This window comes from Diceros bicornis, chromosome 7, assembly GCF_020826845.1.
Source record: "Diceros bicornis minor isolate mBicDic1 chromosome 7, mDicBic1.mat.cur, whole genome shotgun sequence".
In the NCBI taxonomy this organism is placed as follows: Eukaryota; Metazoa; Chordata; class Mammalia; order Perissodactyla; family Rhinocerotidae; genus Diceros; species Diceros bicornis.
The window spans coordinates 24,932,128-24,956,420 of record NC_080746.1 but is presented as its reverse complement, the minus strand read 5'-3'; the positions used below and the strand labels follow the sequence as shown (position 1 = coordinate 24,956,420).

Here is a 24,293-nt window from a genome sequence, read left to right as displayed (position 1 = left end):
CTCTACAGCACTTTATTTACTTCATGGGTATTTACTGAGCACCTACCAGGTGCCAGATACTCGACAACTCTGGTTATTCCTTTCTCTACACTCCCTCTTGCTTTCACTTCCCTGACACTGCTACTCTGGTACATTACATACCTACATTGCCGACCTCTCCTCCTTCCGCGTCCCCTGCCTTTCCCTGGGCATCAGAACTGTAGCCATTTCCCAAGGCTCAGAGTTCAAATTTCTATTCTTCTCTTGCTACAAAGGCTTCCTTGGAGAATTTATTTTCACAGCTTTAATTACCATAGTTTAAAAGATATTTCTTAGGTGTATAGTTCTAACCCTGGTCAACGTTCTCGTCCTATCTACAGGGTGGTTGTGTTTGATTATGCCACCACAACCTCAAAATCAACATGTTCAAAACTGTATTCTTCTTTCCTCAGCAAAACTGACTCTCTTCCCTGCCTTCTTCATTTCTCTTTTTAATCATGGTAGTCTTTTTTTATTGTGTGTGTGTATGTGTGCGTATGTTTTCTTTTGAAAGGTCTCTTAAATATGTCCTTTCCTTGTCATTTCCACTGTTTCTGGTTAGCCTCTAACTATTTTACCATTTCCCATCCACTCTGCTTTCTCATCCTCAACCCATCCTAGGATCTACCCTCAGTTAATCTTCTAAAGTATTCCAAATCTCCCTAAAAATATGACAAAGTCATGATACTCTTCTGTTCAAAGAGTTCAACGGTTTCTATTTCCTACAACATAAAGTATAAATTTTTACAGCCTGGTTTTCAAGACGTTCAACACTTCCATTATTCTCAATGAAAAAAAAAAAGATGCTTTCACCAAATATTTAATGAAAGCCTACTATGTATCAGGCACTGTTCTAGACGTTGGCACTTGAGACGTTTCAGTGAGAAAAAATGAGCAAAGATCCCCACCCTCGTGGAGTTTACATTCTACCAAGGAGCAGACAGAAAATAAACAATAAACTTAATAAATAAGGAAATCACATAGGACATTATAAAGTGACAAGTGTTACATAGAAAGAAAAAGTAGAGTAGGGTAGGGGAAATTAGGAATGTTTTATGGCGAAGGTACAACTTTAAATATGTTCTCATTGAGAAGATAACATTTGAGCCAAAACTTGAAGGAGAAAAGGGCATTTAGCTATGTGAATAACTGGGAGAAGAATATTCCAGATACAGTAGACAGCCAATGCAAAGGTCCTAAGACAGAAGTGTTGTGTTTGGTACATTTCAGAAACTGGCTGGAGTTCAGTGGGCAAGGAGAGAGTATTAGGAGATGAGATCAGAGGTACCACGGAACAAGGTTATGTAGAGCCATTGTAATGACTTTGGCTTTTACTCTGAGTGAAATGGGGACCCATTGTATGGTTTTGAGAAGAGGAGTGATGCAATTGGACTTTCTTTTTTAAAGGATCACTTTGGCTGCTGTGTTGACATAGACTGGGGACAGGGGTGAAGAGTGGGAACAAGGAGACCAGTTAGACGGCTGCTGTAGTAATCTACACTATAGATGTACAATCTACTATTGTACGTGGATATTAGCAGTGGAGGTGGAGAAAAGCCAGCAGATTCTGGACCTATGTTGTAGGTGGCACTGTCAGGAATTCCTAAAGGATGAGTTGTGAAGTATAAGAGAAAGAGCGGAATCAAGGATGACTCTATAGCTTTGAGACTGAGCAACTAGAAGGATGAAGCTGCCATCAATTGAGATAGAAAAGTTTTAGATAAAGCAAATATGGAAAGGAGAATGGAGTTTAGGTTTAGACATGTGGAGTTTGAAATGTCTGCTAAACATCCAAGTGAAGATAGACAACCATGTCTAAAGTCCGAGACAGGTCTGCGCTAGGGTCATCCATCTGAACTTATCTATATATTGATGGCACATAAATCCATTAACTCCAATTACCCCAGTTCCTTACCCTTTCTACACATGCCTTTCTCCTTCCCACCTCTACTTTGCTCATGCCATGCCTGATGCTCAAGGCCCTTCTCCCTCCTCCTAACCTATCCACATCCTTCTAAGTCCAACCTAAGTCCCAGCCCTTCCCACAAAACTTTCACCAACAAACCAAGCTGTGTTCTTCCCCTCCCCTGCTCTTTCACATGTGAATGTCTTATTTCTCTCACTACAATAGAGTCTCTTTGAGGACATATGTTATATGTTCTAAACTTATTGCGCATCCCCTGTGGCATGTAGCCCCATATTTTGCACTAAGTCAATGCCAACTGGTACATAAGACTGATTGTTTTGTTTGACAAAACTTCAGAAGTTTTGATCTGGTTATTTGCCATCTCATAAACTTTATTCCTCTGTTAGTCACCTTGTGGTTATTTGTTAAATTTATTTAGAATAGATGTATTTCCTCTAGGCTTTTTGGCATACACATAAAGAATAAATTGGTAATTCAAATTGCAATCATCAACTAAAAAGCCCTTTGGAAAAAAATGAAGCCAAGACCATATGCAAACACACACAGGATCTAGCCTGGACCTCTTCAACTTCCAATCCGTCCTCCTTCTCAGATCTAGGTCCACACCCATCATCGGTCAGCCAGATGTTCCCCTTTTTGGTCAGCTAGGAATGCCTAGGTTAGAGTTGGCCCTCACCTCTACAGGAACCTTATAAACTCCTTACCCTTATGTATAGCCGTGGTTCTCAAACTTCAGAGAACATCAGAATCACCTGGAGGGCTTTTTAAAACACAACGGCTGGGTGCCCCCTAAAGTTTCTGATTTGGTACATCCGGAGTAGGGCCTGAGAATCTGCATTTCTAACAAGTTCCTAGCCGATGCCAGTTGCTGCTGGCCCGGGATCACACTTTGAGGGTCACTGGTGTATATTCTCACTTTGACTCGTCTGTCTGGCTTTGACCCCTGCCTGGTTCTGACCTTTAGTACTTGAGTCACTATCCTACTCCAGGCTGCTGGACAGGCACTAGAGCTGTCTCAGTCACTGACCCTACCTCCCAGCCTCCACCCCTCCCCCGCCTTCTTTATTGCATTCTCAGTGGTTGAAAACCAGCCTGTGCCCTTGACCCCAATTTCTTGCTTCCTCTTCAAGACCATCTTCTATCATTTTCTCCCTCTTTCCTAAATCTTGAATCCCTCCTTCTGTCCTACTCAAATATCCTCAAATCTGTCCTACCCATAAATAGACATAAAAACATAAGCAAACTTCTCCTTGACCCTGGTGTTCTCTCCAATTATCATTCAATCTGTTGCTTCCCTTTCTCATTCAAACTTCAGGAAGAAGTAGTCTCCCTCCCTATCTCTATCTCCTCCCTTGACATTATCTGGCTACTAGTTACCCCACACTTCCCAAATTGCCATTGCTAAGGTCAACGCTAACCACTGAAGGGAAAGAAAAGGATGCTCTGCTGTCCTTATGTTCCTGGATCCTTCTGCTGCATCTTATACTTTTTCCTTCTTTCTTGCAGTCTCTTCCCCTGAATTCTGTGGTGCATACTTCCTCTGTTTTTTTTCTGGTTCTTCTCCAACCATTTCTTCTTCATAGGTTTCTCTCCTCCTCCTCTGACAACCCTTCAAATGTCAATGATCCCCAGGATTCCATCCGTAACCATTAAGTCCAGAGCTTCCCAACCAGTGTGTCAGGAGTCAGCATTATAGCAGTTCCAAGATATTGATCCTCTCAGCCCTTGGGAGTAGCCTGGCCTGTTTGCACCAGTGTGCCAGACACATATTGTTTCTATATGTGCCACCATTTGACTTTGTCTTTCAAACACTCCCCAAAAGATGTCATCCTTTTCCTGGTTTCATTACCATCAACATCATGATGGCTCTGAAACTTACATACCCAGACCAATCCCCTGGTGGAAACTTGAGAATCACCCTTGAATCCTCTCACTCATTTCTCTCCCACATCTAAATAATTTTCAAACCTGTCTGCTCCTTGTCTTCCTATCTACCCCTACTCAAACCCCATTACCACTTGCCTGAATTATTCTAGAATCCCCCTGACTGATCTCCCCGTGGCTTTGTGATTCTTAATCTACCCTCTACACAGCTGCCAGAAATGTCTGTCTAAAACGCAAGTCTAACCACACTACTCCCATGCTTAATAGCCTGCAATGGCTCACTACTGACAGCATGAAGTCCAAACTCCTTCACCCATGAGAAACTTCACAACTGAGCCCTACTTGTTTCATTTCTCCAGGCTCACTTCCTGCCACTTTCTCCCTCACATATCTCTTTCTATTCTTGCCTCCAGGCCTTTGCCCATACTGTCCTCTGTACCTGGAATGTTCTTGCCCATTTTGCCATCATCACCCTTCCCTTACCTTAGCTCGGGTATCACCTTGCCTTCCCTAACTGCCCCCCTCACAAGGAATTGACACATTCTATGTTTTTCTGACTACCCTAGGCATATTTCTGTTGTTGCACTTAGCACATTTGCATTATGATTATTTTTTAAGTATTTCTCTTCTCCCACTAGACTGCATGTCCTTTTGTATCCCCAGTTCTGACACAATGCCTGACACATAGAAAATACTCAATAAATCATTGATGAATAAACGTAGCCTTAGGCTTTTCCAAATATTAAGACATTACCTAATTCTAGGAGCAACACTTAGATTCCTTTGGAACAAACATAAGGTTATTAGCTTTAAATTTGAGGCTAATTTGAAAGAAATACTTCCAACTTCTTTAATTAAAAGTTATAGAGACCAAAATTAGATCCTGTCAAAATTAGACCCAAAGGACCATTCAAATAACTGTTTTGGGTCCAGCCTTGTGGCATAATGGTTAAGCCCAGCATGTTTTGCTTTGGCGGCCCAGGTTCACCGGTTCAGATCCTGGGCGTGGACCTAAACCACTTGTCAAGCCATGCTGTGGCAGTGACCCACATACAAAATAGAGGAAGATTGGCACAGATGTTAGCTCAGGGCTAATCTTCCTCACCAAAAAACAAAAAACAAAAACAAAACAAATAACTTTGTTTTACTAAAGTCAGGTTGCATGTGGCTTTATTTGAATTGAATAATAAACTGTCTTGGAACTTAGATTTTTTTTTTCTCCTTCATTTTGTACAGGTATTTTGTATAAAACTTGGTAGTTTTCAAAGTATTTTCCTATGCATATCTTATAAAACTCTGAAGTCACCTACAGAGAGATTACTATACCCATTTTACAGATGAAGACTAAAGGGCTGAGAGATAGTGATTTTTCCCATCAGTGACTAATATGTGGTCATGTGGTCGTGTAACACTGATTCCTAAGCCAGCAGCCTCTTTTATCTAATGCACCACTCCGTCTCTGGTGTTGGTTTTGGTTTCTTCCTTTCTTCCTTCCTTTATTCTTTTTGTAATGATATTTGACTCATAAATCAAATATATCCTAGACTATCTACAAGTTTAACCAGATTAGAGAATATTTTTGGTTATATGCCAAATGCATACACATATATATGTACATATATATGTATGTTAATATATTCTGCCATACATCAGGATGCTGAATTCTGTGCCAGCTGAAATTGCTGGTAAGCCAGCGACACTTCAATTAAAATGAATTGAAACCATCCAACCTGCTGCAGATCAATGATTTCAGAGTTAAAAAAAATACCTTATGGCCGGCCCCGTGGCTTGGCGGTTGGGTGCGCGTGCTCCGCTGCTGGCGGCCCAGGTTCGCATCCCAGGCGCGCACCGATGCGCCGCTTCTCCAGCCATGCTGAGGCCGCGTCCCACATGCAGCGGCTGGAAGGATGTGCAGCTATGACATACAACTGTCTACTGGGGCTTTGGGGAGAAAAAAATAAATAAATAAAAATCTTTAAAAAAAAAAAAATACCTTATAATTCCTCTTGTTCAACTACCAATTCAGCACCTAAATGCTTTCTCTAATAGTCCAAACAAAAGGTTCTCCTGTCGTTGCTTGACCATCCTCAGTGACAAGGAACTCACCATCCCTAGAAGCAGTGTTGCCAATTTCAGAATCTTGGAGAAACATTATTCTTTATCGTCTGTTATCTCTCTGTAATTTCCTCATGGTGAAAATAGCAAATTTTTCTGGTTGTTAGTGCGAAAATCTGACCTAAGTCTGGATCCCAGCTCTATTGCTTATTAGCGGCTATGAGACCCTGGCAAGTAGCTTAGCCCCAGACCTCAGTTTCTTCATCTGTAAAATGGATCAAATGGAATAATACATGTAAATTGCCAGGCATTATAATATGTTCATTAAGTGCACATGATAAGTGCTCAATAAATATTTGTTAAATGAATGAATGACTCTTATCTTTGGTCTAGTTTCAAAGAAGCAACTCCTCATGTTGAATCACTATATTTTCAAAAATAAAAAATACTTAATTTAGTGCAGTAAAAAAATGAATTTCTTCTTAGGAACAGAATCTTCTTAAAAGAGTCCAGTTGACCTGCTCACCCACATTGGGTAGTAATATGATGCGGCAGGAATACTGTCACTCTGTAACCTGAATCATGCAAATCTGACTTTTGCATCATATAGTATGAAGCATTATTTCAAGTTGCATCTGATCCATGATCTTGCGATTAAAGCATAAATTGTAAATCCTCCTGGAATAAATCTTGACAAATCAGAGTACAAAAAAGAGGATACTTTGAAGATCTGTTGTGTAGAGGATGCTTCTTTCACTTAAGCAGAGCTTGGATGAGTTTCTATCAAAAACCAGGAGATAAAACTAAATGAAGTTTAATTCTATTGAAGCCACTTCAAATTCAAGTGTATCATTCTAACAAGAAAATAGCATCACAATTATCAGCCTTTGAATAGGTCCCTTGGGAGGTTAACCTAATTACTCCAGCCGCATTTGATGGTTACTATTTCATTTGCTTAAGTCCCAGGAGACTACAGCAAACGCGTGTATCAAGGCGTGAGAGTGAAGCACACAGTCAAAGATCTACTGGCAGAAAAACGATCCAGGCAGACAAGCAACTCAAGATTTAATGTAAGTCTCAATTTAATACATTCTTAAGTCTTTGGGGGCTTAAGTCTTCTATTAAGGTCAGTTATCCCCCTTCTCCCTATATCTACACATCAATCTCTGGCCTCTGGAGTCTGATATTCTCCGTAGCAAAGCCCTCCTTTAACTGGCACACACTATGTAATTACTATTATTAACATTACGGCACATCTGTCAAGCTATGAGCAAGGATTCCAAGAGCTCTGTGAGCTTATTGGCTGGCTACTTCAGCTAGTGGCAATGAAAAGATGATGTGACCTGACTTTTTCATTTCCCCCAGTCATGAATGAACAAAGGCTCAGTTGGTGGGAATAATGCCGACCTTCATTCACATATTATTCCAAACCTGACAGCAACAACTTAGAAAAATCCTCTCTGTAATATGCAAAATCAGGTTTTAAAATCCTAGTAGAAGATGTCTTTAAGTCTAAAACCTCTACCTGCCATCATGTCTTCATAAATAGCTCCACTTTGTGCCTAAAATGTTTAAGTAGTTGCACCCAGATCTCCATAGATGATTCTAGAAGGGAAATAGCAGTTGGTTATCAAGATGGGTATATAATCACTTATTCTATGAGGTAAAATATAACAACATGAATGTCAGGCATCTGTCAGGCATTGCTGGGTGCAGAACATGAGAGCAGATGACAAGGAACAAACAAGGCACTCACGTACGGCACTTGGACAGGGGCTGGTACACAATAGGTACTGGTTCTTCCAGTGTGTCTGCCCCAAATGTCGGCACTATGTTGAACACTACTCCAAAATCAAAATTCTGAGACATGTTTTAAACGACGCAACTCAAGATTGGATTTATTACCATCCAAGGACACATTTTATTGCACATTTTCTTTTTTCCTTTCTTTTAAACCATGCCAACTTAGTCTCTTGAGAGAGAGAGAAGAGAGAGAGAGAGAGAGGCAAAGAGAGTTCAGTCTACTCTAAATGAACCACACCTTCACGGAAGCAATCCAGATTTCTTGACCACAACTATAGCTAGAATTGTGAAACTTGATGAAAGTTCCAAGCAAGCTGTCAGTTGAGAAGACAAGAGTCAAAATGAGGATAACGTCATAGTCCAAGAGCAGAACTGTATCTGCCCTACGTGAGTGACGATATCACTCACTCCTTGGCATCATCACCAATACCCACATTCAAATGATAAGGCACTATACCAGACAATTACACAAAAAGACAGGTTACATAAAAAGATAAGAAGGCAATTATCCAAATGGTGAATATAAATATATTTTTCTTTAAGAAATTACATAACATGACTTCTTGCTCAAGATCTGTGACTATCAAACAGTGTGTTTTCTCTATTTTTTGATGTTTTTACTTTTTAAAAGCTATAACAATATAAACATAATTAATAATAAGCCATATTATTTGATTTAATTTTAAAATGCAGATGCCTGGTCCCTGTCCCATATCTACTAACATACGGTTATTGGGCTGGGGCCAGAGAATGGTCATTTGTAACAAGCTCCTTGGGTGATTCCTTTGTACATCACAGTTTGAGAACTTTACCACAGAGCAAAGGGCAAGTGTCAGAACATCACACACCACAGCCAAGGTACTGATCTCCACCCAGATAGGAACTTGTTGAGCTGTTGCTATTGGCCCAGTGACATTGAAAGTGTTATAGCCAAAGTGGGTACAGGAAACGCGTAATACACAGTCTGTGCCATTAAACACTAAACAACCTGGGGGAAAGGGAAAATACTTATTAATAAATACAAGACCATATAACCAAGCACCACATTGAACACTAAAGACAAAAGGCCAGGCAGCATGGCCATGTGACATGAAGACTGTAATACTGTCTATATATAAGCACAGTTTAAAGCGTACTACCTTGTGTGTTATCTCATTCATAGATATATTAATCCTGTGAAAGTGATATTTACATGGTTTCCCATTTTACAGACAAAAAAGTTGAGAAAAAGAGAAGGGAAGTGATTGTTTCCAAGCTGCACAAGTGGGAGGTCTTCTGACTTCTAATTCCATGTTCCTTTTAAAGGGAAAGATCAATGTGACTGGAGTAGAATAATCTCTGGCTCATGCTGTCTTCATCCGTTTGGGCTGCTATGACAAAATACCACAGACTGGGTAGTTTAAGAATTTCTCACAGTCTTGGAGGCTGGAGGCCCAAGATCAGGGTGCCAGCATGGTCTGGTTTTGGTGAAATTCCTCTTCCAAGATGCAGACTTTTTGTTGTATCTTCACAGGGTGGAAGGGCCTAGGGATCTCTCTGGTCTCTTTTCTAAAGGCACTAATCCCATTCATGAGGTGTCTGCCCTCATGACCTGATCACCTCCCAAAGTCACCATCTCCTAATACATCATACTGGACATTAGAATATTCATGTATGAATTTTGAGAGGACACAAACATTAAGGCTGTAGCACATGCAAATAAAGAAAATCAAAACATAAGAAAACATATCATGTAGAAAGAACTTCTAGGACTGGAAATGTGCAAACCAGCTCTAACTGTGGTAGTTTCTCTCAGGCATCGAGTACATGGGCAGTATGAACTCAGCCTTAACTTTGTGTTCACAAATATTATCCAACGTCTCAACATTAGTATCTTACTCTCATCCTCATTTCAATGTCCTTTTAAATTTGGGTAATTAAATGCATACAGTCCCAAAATGTGGTTATTTGGACTTTAGGTATCTCCATGAATTGAATTGATTTTACTGTCCACTTAGTCATGTTGAATCTTCTCAGCCACTATACTAGAATATCTGTATATCCCAAGAAGGATATCGTATTAATTAATTATCAACTCTCAAGGACCTATTTCTGTCCCTGTTGCAAACACAAACCAATGAGCAGGAATCGTGGAGAATTATGGAGAATCATGTTACCGGCAGGCACCTGTGGGGCTCTACTTGCATGGATAGAGACTACCTCCTCTTTTTTATACCGATGAACTAGATCACAATAAGTTCAATATCTTTTAATAAGTTCAGATAGGCAATCCATCCTTGGACATGTTTAAAATTTGCTACTGATAACATGGATAATAATCAGTCACAGGCTAACTTGAGGAGATTGAAGGCCCTCCCATGTGGTTTTACCATACGTATTGTGCTAGGCCAAAAAATGGACCTACCAAGGATCCTAAGTCAAATCTCTAGAACCTGTGAATGCTGCCTTGTATGGCAAAATATGTGATTAAGTTAAGGATCTCAAAAGGAGGCACTTACCCTGGTAAGTGGTGGGCCCTGAAAGCAATGGCATGTATCCTTATAAGAGGGAGTTTTGAGAGAGACACACACAGAGAAGAAGACACGCAAAAGAGGAAGAGGCAATGTGACCACAAAGGCAGAGATTGGAGCCACATGGCCACAAGTCAGGGAATGCAGGCAGCCACCAACAGCTGGAAAAGGCAAAGGATGGATTCCCCCCAAGGGTCCCATAGGGAGCACAGCCCTGCCAACACCTTGATTTGGACTGCTGGCCTCCAGAACTGTGAAAGAATAAATTTCGGTCTTTAAAAAGACCTTAAAAGCCAGGCTATGGTAATTTGTTACAGCAGCCCTAGGAAACAAATACATATACATTATGAAAACCATGTACCCCCGGATAAGTATCCTTTAGGAAGCATCTATCTGATGCTCAAATTGCTGCTCTTCTCTTTGTGACTACACTTTGATAAGTTTACACAGGCTGTGTTGATCCATCTTTACTACAATTTCCCTCAAGAACATCTGCTTTTGATATCATGAGATGTTTTTTATATCTTTGCAGTAGGACTCAAAGGGGAAAAAAAATCCCTTGCATCAAAAGAGACTTTCACCAAAGACTGGACTTACAACCACTTCTGTATGTTTTAGCCATTACCCTGTGGTTTCCCAACTATTATTATGGATATCTGTTTTTAAATAACGGCTTTTCTCTTTCTTTCTCACATTTTTCTGTTATTCTTCACTATACTACTAGATCTTGCACCAGAATATTTAAAACATGGGCCATTCACCAACATCTAGTACCAAAAAATATATAATTAGACTTTTCGTGTAGGTTTAGTTGTATTTTTTCTATTACACTATTTCAACTGAGTTCCATAAAAGCTAATCACTGAAATTTTTTAATAACATCACAAAATTCAGTGAACTCTCAGTTATGTATAGTAAACTAAAAAAGGAAGTGGCAATAAGCCTAATAGCCGCAATTTTTCATTTTGTTTTGAAATTCAGTGAATGATTTGCAGGCTATTGAGCTTTCTAATCAAGTTTTTCTTAAGCTATCATAAAGATTCATTTAAAATCACTGAATATACAACAGCTGGCATGAGGAAAAAAATTTTAAACTTGCTGAGTAGGAAATAGAAAGCAGTTTAGAATTAGAATTGTGTAGTGGAATTGGGGAGTACAATGCAATATCGGGGAGATTAAGAATGGGAATCAGGGTCTGATGTTCACTCTATTTTATTGGTTTATGGACACACTAATAGCTATCCTGCTCTGCTCATTCATCAAAATGTTATAGTGAGGAACAATAAGGAAATAGATATGAAAGTTACTTTAAGTTAATATTCTACATAGACGCGAGGAAAAATAAGTGAAGATTTCTGGTTGTTTTCGGAAGGTCTAAACTGAGGAAAATGTTGAGGAGATCTCTCCCAAGTGGGAAATATATTTGGATTATATCAGCATTGAATTATACATATTTATACATACACAGACAAAAATTGAACTATTTCCACTTGGCATGATTCTTTTTATACCAACCTGAAGTGCTTGCTTTTCAAATAATAATTATTTACAATTATTTTCCCTTTGTGTATTTTCCCAAATCCTTACATTTAAATTAGTTGCTAAAATCTCTACATAAGAACATATAGGATAAAGCTGTACTGTCAGCTGGGTGTTTTGGTTAATAATCTTTCTTAATTATTTTTGGAAGGAAAACATGAAAGGAGCATGACAGTAGTACACAATGATGAAAAAATTTGAAGGAACAGAAGGTAAATGGGTGCCATACAGTGCATTTATGGCATAGAGTAATCGAAAGTGTTTGATCTTGGCTGAGAGGTGCGTAAACTCTAACAGTGGAACAGATGTGCATTGCCTGGCTCCATCCGTAATAACTGTCTGTCTTTCTATCAGGACGGCTAGTTAGAGATTTGTTTAGTTCTATATCCAGCTGCTGTTTTGCAGCACCAATCACATGAACACTTCAGTTACCAAGTGTAAACATTGTGATGTCCATATCTGTGATTTGCATTTGGATTTCTTGTGAAGTGTTAGAAAAAGAAAATATGCAATTGGGAACTGTGTATTAAAGCATCTCAAAGTTTCCTTGATTTCCCTGAAACTTTGGAAAACACATCCGAGACATCTCTTCTACACCAAAAGAGAATTCACTCCTTCCTTAGTCTGATTGAACCCCTCCTTCTGGCTATCAGTGGTTTCAGGCAATTCCTTTCTCCTCGCTGGACTTCAGTGTCCTTATCAATAAAAGTAGAGAGCTGGGTCACTCCCATTTCAGTACTCAATTTTAATACCCAAACTTTTAAAAGTTTATCCCATTCCTTTTATCTTTTTTATTTTTGTTATTAGTATTTCAAATGTTTCCATCTCACTGTTTAGGATTCAAAATAGATCTGAATCTCTGAGAACTAGCTCACACCCAAGCTGAAGCATCTTTGAGCTGATGTTTCAGATCACTCTGTCAACTGGGAACCTATACCACTTAGGTTGACTGAAGTTCATCATCACAAACACAGGCCGCATAGCATGGTGAAGAGTTTGGGCTCTAGATTCAGATGACCTGAACTCAAATCCCAGCTCTGCCATTTGCTAACTGTATGGTGATGGTAAAGTTACTTAATCTTGCTGTCAAGGGAAGAGAATATCCACCTTGCAAGGATTTAATATTTGTGAAGGGCTTCACACATGGTGTGTGCTCAATCAATGCTGTTGCTATTAAATACTTACTGCACTCAAGGAACGTTAGAATTCAAAGTGACATGAGAAATTCATTGACCTGAAGAAATTTACAGTCCAATTGTGGGAGAAGGAATTATACTTGAAATAAGTGATTAAAACTAAAAAGATGGCTTTGCTCCAAGTGCCAAATGCACAATAGCGACCATCAGTGAACTCTATGGAGGTTGAGAAGAGGATGAGCAAAGCATGGACAGGGTAAGAGGTAGAAGACTTCTGGGAGGAGGGTGGGCCTTGAGCTAAGCTTTGAATAAGGAAGATGACTCAGGTGAGCAGTGAGGAGTGGTAGGGGCCAAACAGAACACCTGGAGGGGGCAAAGGTCCAGAGGGAGAGGAGACACCCTGATGTTCAGTGGGTGGACCAACTTGGTCTGTGGGTGGAGAAGTGAAAGCGCAGGTTGAGAGGCCTGGCCAGGCCTGGCACATGACCCTTCAAAATTCAGTTCTAGTCTTGCCTGCTAAGTTCTCCCAAACATTCCCCTCTGCTCCCAGAGCCTCCAGCACACTTATCTGCTAAAATAGTTATTACATTGCACTATAACTGCTTGTTTTCTTAAATGTCACCTCACACTGGCTAATGTCTTGTTATTTCTGTTTGTTCCTTTTGGACCCTCCAGCCCAGGGGGAAAGGTAGTATGAGAGAATGGTTAAGAGATTGTGTTTCAGAGTCAGACAGACTGAGGATCTGACTCTAGCGTGTGAAAGGGATCTAACTTCTCTGGGCCTCAGTTTCCTCCTATGTAAATGGGAATAGTGATACACACCATAGAGGTGTCATGAAAATGAATTAGATAATGGATATAAAGCACCTAGTACAGCTGGTAGGTGGCACCTTGTAAGTGCTCAGCAAATGGCAGCTTTTATGGTTTTTATAGTACCTGGAACATGGTAGCATTTGATCAATGTTCCAGTGAAAGTGTGCCATACAAAGGTAGATACCCTCAAGATTGTGGCGAGCTCTAAATAGCAGCCTTGGGAGTTAGATACTTCTGTCTTCATTACTACAAATTCTAATATAATATAAATATGTCAAACCATTAGAAAGGCCTCTGGGTGACTTTTGTAGGTTTAAAAAATTGATTCAGTACGAGCAAATGAAACAACAAAATAGTAGAAGCAACAGTTAGCAACCTTATTTTTATTCTGACTCAGCAATGCCACCTTCCTCCATTTTGTAGGACAAGATGGCTAGAGTTGAAACTCTAACTTTGTGCATTTCATCAAGATAAAGTCAAATGCTCCCATTCTACGGTACTAAATATCCAAAGACTTAACCAGTCTTGGATAACAAACCAAGTATTATACTTACCCATCATGGACTACTGTTTTATGAAAACTCCAACTTCAAATGGCAGGAAGAAGGAAATAAACGTCTTAACATTTTGATTGGATTTGCCACCAATTTACCGACCTAACAAGTAACGTCACATTTTTAGGCCTACGTTTCCTCAATTACAAAGGATCATATAATCTTATGAATGGTACAGATGGGAGGGGACCAGTACTCATAGTTTTTGATGTATCCTCTTCTCCCCACTGAGTACAGCTGTTTCTCTTCCTGACTTGATAGCTTCTCCCAACCACAAAACATGTTCCATCCGGAGGTACCTCTACCCCCAACCTCCAAGGCCAAGTTGAACTCCCTCTTTAATCTGAGAAAGATACATCCCCTTTCCTCTAGTTCCACTAGAGTTTTGCAAATTGAGTTTGCAAGGGAAATAAAGAACAGAACAATCACATAAAGCACAAGAGCAATTATGTGGAATGCAAACATTCTCACATGAACTTTAATATCTGGTCAAAGATGGGCATGGCTGGGACAATTGAGGTAACTTCCAGGCCTGGGTCCCCTTCCATCACCTCAATTCCCTCTGGGATAAATAATAATTCTTAATAATAATAGCTATCATTTACTGCTAGGCTCTGAAGTAGGGACTTTACAATTATTTTCATTTATCCAATTTAACATATATTTCATTTATCCACTTTAAAATATATTTCATTTATTGACAAGAAACACAACAGCCTTAAGAGGATGCCACTCATATCTATTTTTCAGATGTGGAAACTAAGAATCAGGTGGAAAGCAGTGGAGCTCAGATTTGGACCCATGTTTGTTGGACTCCATGGTCTTTATTTTACCCAATGTATTGCCTTCTTAAATTTACATTCCTTCCAAGGAAGGACTAGTTTTGGAATAACCACTCTGCTTCAGGTCCTCTGCTCGGAGCTCATCTCACTCTTCACATTCCATACATGATGTTGGGCCCCCACCATGATTTTGCCTCCTCTCAACCACACGTCTGTGTCTCTGCCCATCCCAGCAGGGATTCTGTAGACTGCTCAGATGATGCCACACCCAGCCCAAACCAGAACCCGGACCTTCCTTTCCCATCATACCCAGACATCTTAGAAGAAACTAGACATAAGAAGTTCTCAATTTCCTTCTAGAACCTAACTCTAATTCTGTCCCAGAACCTGCTTCCAGAATACAGTTCCTCTCTGTCATTCCCCACCACTCCTGGACCCCCCAGTCTTTTGGGCTCTCCATGGCACCTGGCTCTCTCTGTAAATGAGGAAATATTTCCTGAACCAGAGTCAAAGCATACCACATTGACCTTGCAGAAGCCTCTTTTCTGCTCTCCTAGAGATATCTAGGACCTACCTCACCCAACCCATTTCGCTCTGACCTTTTCTTCTTGCCTGAAGCTTACTCTCCTGCTATGCCTTTAGATGAAGAGTGATATTTTTTCTGAGTATTGCCAAACTGGCCTGAGAGGCTGGTATCCCATGGCTTCCTCCTGGGACTAGACGTAGAATGCCACTTCTCCCACCTTTTGAGGGCTGGAAGAGATCCCTGAGTCCAGTGAAACATAGAGCTTACCAGCTCAGTTGACCTGCCGGCTCTGGTGATCCACCTCTTAGATGCTCTCCCAACCTCCATGGTGTCCAGCATTCTCTCATAGTTTTACACAATACAGAATCATATGCATATTTTTAATAAATATAATAGCTAATAAGGAAAGGGGAAGGTAATTTCCTTATCCTCCTACCTTCTTATGAAATTATGGGAAAAGATGGGGAGGGAGGACTACCAGTGGACTCATTTCCTAGGTGCTAAGCCAATTTTTAGTATTCCATGCTAAAGACAGATGGAAGCATTTACTAATATCGAACTCTAATTTTAATCAAGATATAACCCCCAAAACCTGCTAAAATTTAGACAATTTATATATTGTGCTACTTCTCTTTGGTTCTCTAATGGTAGTCCTAAACAGCAACAAAAAGATAGAAAGAAGAAAGAAGCAGAATGTAAACAAGACTACAAACTGATTATCTGTGCCTTAAGTTTAGGAAGCTGACCATACATAAATTCAAGGAAGAAATCACAGCCATTGCAGCCATCACTCTATTGTCAAATCTAAGAACAGAGCACATGTGTGTTATATTGAATCTGTAGTTAGAAGAAGGATAAGCTTTGGACAGGGGCAGCCTAAGCTTCCAAGACATATGAGTGCAAAAAAGTCTGTATCACTGCTATCACAGGAAATACTCCTGCTCTTCTCTGATTTCTTAAAATTTACCATAAAACTTATTTTTCCTCTCTTCAACTCTCATAAACTGAACCCATCCTACAATGTGTTGCGGCTTTAGTAAGATTTTTACGCTTGCCTGGGTGCAGCAAATGGTCATCAGATGGCCCAATGTGTGGCTTCCTACTTTGTTAGTGTTTTATTTTTCTTATATTATTTTTATCATTTTTTAGAAATACCTGTTCTCTTTGTGTTTGATTACCAAATCTCCTAGGAAAACTGTAATTTTTCCCTAGTAAGTACATCTCATTTGCCCTTGCTACTTTTTTCTGAACTGCGAGCAGAAGGACCCATTTATTTGTAATGTTTGCAAGGTTACTGATAAAGGGAATCAGTGTCTACCCTGGGAGAGTCTCCCCCACATCTTTTGCTCACTCTCATAGTGCTTTGCATATTGCTTGTTAACCTTCCCAAATAACCCCCTTCATGAGCCCAGAAAGAAAAAGAAAAAAACATTTTCTGAGCAGGCAATGCCTTGTAAACTCAAAATGCCAATGTTTGAATACAGAAGTACATATTATATCTTTGCCATTCATTTGAATGAATGTTTTCTCTAAAGCTTGCAAAATGGTTCATTGTCTGACTTAATTAGCCCACTGTCCTGCTCTGTTTAGAGAACTAAACCACATTTCCAGGGCTTTCTATGTTCCCCACCCAACCACCTGCTCCCTCACAATTGCAGAAATTTTTTAAAATAGTAATAATAAAGGTGAACCTTTTGCAAGCAACTTATTTTTTCAGCTGTTCTGTTGGTTCTGTAGTTTTTTTAAATGTCATGAAATTTAAAATATTTCCTGGTGGTGAATTCTTTCACACGGCTTGCAAAAATAATCAGATTTTGCAGCGAAACAGCCATGGCAAGTCCATCTGGCAGGGCTGAAGCTCTGCAGATCTGCTCTGTTCAAAGTGTGCGAGACTATTTATCAACTTGTGTCCCAGTGCCTCCTGTTGTTCTAACTTAGCTACGTAAATACAAACAGCATTCCAAAAGCACACCCAGACCCAGGGGTAAAAAATGTGTTTCACTTTGTAAAGTAGGCAACAGAAATCAATTTCTCACAGAGACAGCCTGGACACAATTTTGTGCCAAGCAGGAGAGTTTTAACAGTAAAATTTTAAGAAACTACCAGAAAGTTGGAATTCTGTAACAATGTTAGCTTTCCAAAGGACATAAAATAGTTCATATACTGGAAATTTAAGACACTTGGAATCATAGTTTTTTAAAAATTTGAGATGTGCAATAAAGATATAAGACCTAAATTCTATTTTTTTAACTTTTATTAACTATTTGTTTTAATTACAAAAGTAACGCATGGCAAAATTTCAAACAGAATAAAAGAGTATAAAGTAAAAAGTAGTCTACCTACCTTCCCTGCCCCCCCATCCCCTCCTTCTACTTCCCAGGCATCAGCACACTGAGTTTCATCTACAATCTTCCAGAAATTTGCTGACATTTTATTAGAAAGAAACTAAGTTGTTGCACCAACAAGTTAATGAACATCTTTTAAAACATTATGCTTAACGTTTAAAAATTTGTGTTTAACATAAAAATCTATGTTTAACATAAAAATCTATGTTCAATATAAAAATCTATGTTAGATATTTACATGCACTGTTATAAAAATGTATAAATTGGGGCCAGCCTGGTGGAGCAAGCAGTTAAATGCGCGCGCTCCGCTGCGGCAGCCTAGGGTTTGCCGGTTCAGATCCCGGGCGTGCACTGATGCACTGCTTGGCAAGCCATGCTGTGGTGGCGGCCCATATAAGGTAGAGGAAGATGGGCACGGATGTTAGCCCAGGGCCAGTCATCCTCAGCAAAAAAAGAGGAGGCTTGGCAGATGTTAGCTCAGGGCCAATCTCCTCACAAATATAAAAAGTATAAATTAATGTTTTCATGGTAAATTCTCTTCCCCCTAGAGAGAATCTAAATATGTCTTTTAGTCTTCATTTTACTTCTATACATTTCAAGGCCTTAAGCAAATCACTTAATCCCGTTATGTCTCCATTTTATGTCAATTACATAGTACCTACTGTCACCTGAAGCTGGTGATAACAGGAACAAGGTCCGAAAAACCAGATGAGCTCTTTCGTTATGAGATAAATCCTCTATAATCTAGGCTTTGTAGACACAAGGTAACTGTTCTTAAGGATATATGTTTCAATATTCCTTCCTCACAAATTCTCACTGGCTTTAGGCTAGGACCTATACAATGTACTATTAAATCATTTAAGAATGTACGGGTTTTTTCTTTTTAAATAGGGCAGTATGAGGGAGATGTCCCCTCTTTATACACAGGTATAAAGATGTATCAGCAGAGAGGTTGGTGACAAAGAAGAAAAGAGAGAAAGAGCCCTGGGAATTGGTACAACTGGCACAGGTGGCCAGCAGCCCTCAGCACCCACAGGGCGAGTACCAGCCCTTGCCAGGCTCTAAAACAAAGCCAAATGGAGGTGAATACAAAAGTCACCTGTTGGCCTCCTAAAACCTCACCCCTACTGAGAGCACATCAGACCCCCATCACTGAATCTCTGTTCAACACTATAGCCCCTACACTCACCCCATCAACCATTTCTAACCCACCGTTTTCAGCACAAGATTAAATTTCCTAGAATGCCACTGTGATCATATCTACATTGCTAAGGAACTTCTAAAGGACCATTGCCTGCTACCGGCCAAAGTCCAAGCTCCTTAGCATGGCTCAAAAAGTCCTTCATAGCCTGGCTCCTGCACCCTGTTCCAGCTCCTCCTCAGCTTTCCTGTCTGCACACTTCCTGCACACATTTCCATGTCTCACACACTGTCCACTCGTTCCAACCTTTGCTTTGCTCCCCAACAACAACGCCCCTTGTCCTATCTGCTCACTGATTTCCTTTCATCCTTCACAACTGGACTCATATATCACCTACAGTATGACGTGCTCAGTCACCTTCCCCCAAGACAGCAACTCACCTCCACGCCTACCCTCATCCTTACCGCCACCTCCCACCCCTACCTGCACTAAATCATGATTAGACTAGATCTGTGTTAGAATCCAGCCTATGTCACTTACTAACTTTGTGACCTTGGACAAGTCCTTTATATTATCTATTACTTTCCTAATCTATAATCTAGAGATAGTAATTTACAACAATCTATTTCATTGATTAATGGTGAAGATTTAATGAGACAATGCATGTAAATCATTTAGCACAGTGCAGAGTACATAAAGCACACAAATGTTAGTTGTTACTAAAAATGATGAAACACACACTAATATATGTAAAGTGCCTGACATAGAGTCTGGCATGAAGTAGGTATTCATGAAATGCTAGTCCCCTCAACCCTTATTTTCATTATTGCATTAATTACATATATGTTTAAGCAACTATCTTCCTTATGAAACTGTGTGCTCCCTAAGAACAGAATCCATGCCTTATTCCTCTTTGTATTTCTGGAAACTACCAAAATTCTGATGCATAATAGTCACACAATACATTTTTATTTAACCAATTAAGTGAAACTTCTGCTCTCAACAAACCCACTTGCTTATTATTCCTTGAAGAAGAGCTGTGCTTTCCCACCTCTGTGCTTGGTTCACAAAATTCCTCGCACCTGGAAGCTTCCTTTCTCCTCTCTGCATCCTCTCATCCTTCAGTGCCCAATTCAAATCCTCAGCACATTGAGTTCCCCCTTTTCTGACTTCCAGAGTATGTAGAGCATGGACCATGCACCTGGAAACCAAGTAAATACTGTTCTATACCATGAGCTCCTTTTTCCTGGTAGATCTGTATCAGGTACTTATTGCTGCCTAAGAATCCACACGAACCTTCGAAATTGATAATAATGATTTGTTATTTCTCACAATTCTGTGGGTGGCTGGAAGTTCCTCTGCTAGTTTCCCCAGGGCTCACTCACGCAGTTGCGTTTAGCTGGAGGTTCAGCCATGCTGGAAAGTTCAAGATGGCTACTCACGTGTCCGGCAGTTGGTGCCAGCTGTCAGCAGGAGCACCTGGATTTGCTTCCACGTGATCACTCATCCTCCAGGAGGCTAGACTGACTTTCTGAAGAAGAAATCATAAGGCAGCATTTCAAGCAGGCGAAGGTGAAAGCTGCAAATCCTCTTGCAGCCTAGACTCTGAAACTCACACATGACTTCTGCCACATTCTATTAGTCCAAGCAACTCACAAAACCATCCCCAATTCAAGGGGTAGAGGAATATAGACTCTACTTCTTGATGGGAGGAGCTGCAAAGAAATTGTGGTTAGATTTAATCTACCACAAATGGCTTGTGTCCCTCTGTAGATCTTAATCTAAGCCCTTTGGTTGCATTTTTTCTAGCACCTGCAACATTCAGCATCATGCCTTGCACATCAGAGGAGCTCAGTAAATATCTGTGCTTTCATGGAAGGGCTAGGGCACAGAACTTGCTTGTTATGTCATTGAGAGGTTGAGGGAGCATAAATTTGGGAGTCAGAGAGTTTGGGTTTAAATCTTAGTTCTGTAATTTACTAAATGGGTGATTTGGGGCACATTACTTAACTTCTCTGATGTTTGGTTTCCTCTTTTGTAAACCTGAGATGGTAATACCTACTTTATAATAAGATAACATTATATAAAGCACCTGGCATGTGGTAGATGCTTACAATTGTAGTTCCTATTCTTTATGGAGTATTTTTCTTATTTGTGATTAAATTGCTATGTAATTCAGATAAGTGGGCCATAAATCAAAACCTGTTTCAAACTTTGCAAAACTAATAAGACTTATTAAAACAGGTTTGGTATAGTTTAGTCAGTGTATAAGATTTCTCACCAATGAGAATGCCCCTGGTTCTACTGCATACTTGGCACATTAACTAAGCCTTCTAATTCTCTATGCGCATTTTTGTCTGGAGGAAGAAGATATTCTGACCTAACATGGGTACCCATTTAAAGTCTAACTGGGTTACATCTGGCATTAACTTTACATTCATTTCATAGTTGGAGGAAAATCATATGACCTACTATGGATCTAAGTTCAGATATTAAAATGTGGTTTTAGAATGCTCAGTATAGTATCATAAGCTCCACTTCTCTCCCAACCACAGATATGATGATAATGAGAAATTAAATATATAAAGTACTGTGAATCCCTTCCAAAGTATCCCAGCTATTCATAAGTGGCAATGATTATTATTATTTAAGCATTAGTAGCAATCTTTAAGTTTAAAGAGACACTTTCTAAACTATGTAATCAGAATTAAGAAAATGTATTATATAGCAGTGCGAAAAATTTTATGCTAGTCGAAGATCTCTTCCTTAGTACATTTCAATATATTCCTTCAACCAGATTGGCACCTAAAAATATTATAGGGTCATAAAAATGACTATAAATGTATCCAAGGGAAACTTCTAATCTTATCACTTTACTACCTTGGTGACCTATTAGTTCAAATTAACTCATTTTCATGGAGGGGCTTTGGGGCAGCTGTGAGGCTGCTGTATTAGCTACAGGAAGTTGCAGACTGGCAAATTTCATTCAAATATAAACCTCTAAATTTGGCTACCTGGCATTGCAGGATCCTGTTGTTTGCTGTATGCAAAATAAAAATTATATACCATCTCGGTCAAAGTTATCGGCTCTTCAATATTAATTTCAATGCTATTTCTGGAGGATTCATATGGTGAGAGGCAACTGTGTGAATGTAATATCTTGAACAAGGAAGAAAGGAATGTGAGTTTTCCCTTCACTTGAGCAATGACAACTAGTGCTCGTGCTGAACACCCACGTTTTAGTCTGCTCTTTCTCAACACATAAAATCTGGGAGTGGGATGAGGGAGTAAAGGCCAGCTCTGAAATCTGTCCAGTGAAATCCTTTCCAGTCCCAACACAGGCCCTTTAGAACTCTTCTACGCTCTGTGAGATGAATGAAGTGGTGTATTATCGTTCCGTTTTGTATTTATCCATCCAAATATTTCCCAGGCCACCATAGAGGGGGCAGCACTAATTATAGCTATAAAATAATTAATTTGATGGAAATGTTTTATGTCATGATTATGGTATTGGGTCACAGGAGTCTGTCAAAATTTGTCAAAATTCATCAAATTGTACACTTAAAATTTGTGAATTTTATTATATGTAAATTACACCTCAATAAAGCTAACGCCCTAAAAATAGAATATCAGTTGAAGGACTAAGGGTATATACATATAGATATATATAGATATACATATGAAGTATTAATCCCACTTGATCTTCTTTGTGAGCTTTTATATAATTATATGATCTCTCTGGATGTCCCTAAGTTTCTTTTATACTAAAATTTTTTTTTAACTATGATGCTTTCTTATGTTTATTTTTGAGTTATTAAACTGCTTGGAAGGCAGTATGGTGTGGTAGTTAAGAAACAGGCTCTGAAATCAGAAAGGTCCTTGTTCGATCCACCTACCACCACCACCACCAACCTCATCCTGTGAGGGAACTTGTGTTATATGTATTATCTCATTTAATTATCACAACAACCCTAGAAGATAAGTAATATTATTCTCGTCTTAATGCTGAGGAAACCAAAGCACAGAGAGAATAACCCATTTGGCCATTTGCCTAACAGTGTGTTTATGAAATTACTACAAGAATGTGCTTATGAATTACTTCTATTGTAATTTAAATCTCTGCTGGAAAATGTTGGAAATCATAGAAAAATAAAAGATTTTGTGCTGTGTGAAAAACAGGAAGGTTTCTGGGGCCGGCCCTGTGGCATAGTCGTTAAGTTCTCGTGCTCTGCTTTGGCAGCCCAGGGTTTGCAGGTTAGGATCCTGGGCAGAGACCAACGCACCTCTTGTCAAGCCATGTTGTGGCAGCGTCCCATAAAAAGTAGAAGAAGATGGGCATAGATGTTAGCCCAGGGCCAATATTCCTCAGCGAAAAGAAGAGGATTGGCATCAGATGTTAGCTCAGGGCTAATTTTCCTCATTAAAAAAAAAAAAAAAAAAAAACAAGAAGGTTTCTACATCCAGTTTCCATATTTAGGCATTTGATTCTGTTTCAGGCAGACTAGATGGTCTGGGGGTGGGGAGATCTCAGCCACAACAAAGCTGGATCCTGAATAAAACACATTTTAATGAGTTGTTGAGCTGGTAGGAAGTAAAGGAAATCTCCAAAGCTCAGATGGGAGGGAGGGTTGTCATGAGAGATTGGGGAAAAGTTTGAGCAGAAATTAAGACATTGAATGATGAGAAGGTGATCACAACAAAAAGGCAGGTTCCCCTGAGAACAGGTCTTCAAGTTAGCTTTACGCATGAAGACTGGTCCTTGAGCTCTTGCCAAGGTTGAGAGGCTGAACCTGGGACTCCATTAATCTGCGAACCTGGAAGAGAGCTGGCTCCCAAGAAATATAAATATAAATCTTCTAGAGGAAAGCAACCTCAATTTAGGACTCTGGCTTTTCACATTTTAAGGTTAACCAGATACGAGTTTCAATCAAATATCACCAAATGCCTAAAAAAGCAAACCACTATGAATGAGGGTTAGCATAAACAATAGACAATAAATTTAAATTCCCAGAAGTTTCAGATATTAGAATTACCAAATACAAAACACACCATAGCTTAATAAACAATGAACACTCAACAAGAGACTATCAAAAATTACCGAGCAGATTTTGTAAAAATCAAATGGCATTTATAGAAATGAAAAAATAAGTAATTATTGATAATAAAAAAAATACAATGTATGAGTTAAACAGCAAATTAACTACAGTTGAAGAAAGAATTAGTGAACTGGATGCAGATCTGAAGAAATCTATACCATTTT

The 24,293-nt window shown here is 39.5% G+C and overlaps 1 protein-coding gene across 1 annotated transcript in view; it reads left to right on the top strand.

The window, feature by feature from the left end:
• POU2AF2 (POU class 2 homeobox associating factor 2) overlaps positions 1 to 24,293 on the top strand; it is a 36,220-nt gene that overhangs the window by 2,941 nt on the left and 8,986 nt on the right. Inside the window, exon 2 of the mRNA XM_058544508.1 lies at positions 6,845 to 6,954. Coding sequence (XP_058400491.1) covers positions 6,845 to 6,954 — 110 coding nt within the window. The remainder of the gene's footprint in view (positions 1 to 6,844; positions 6,955 to 24,293) is intronic.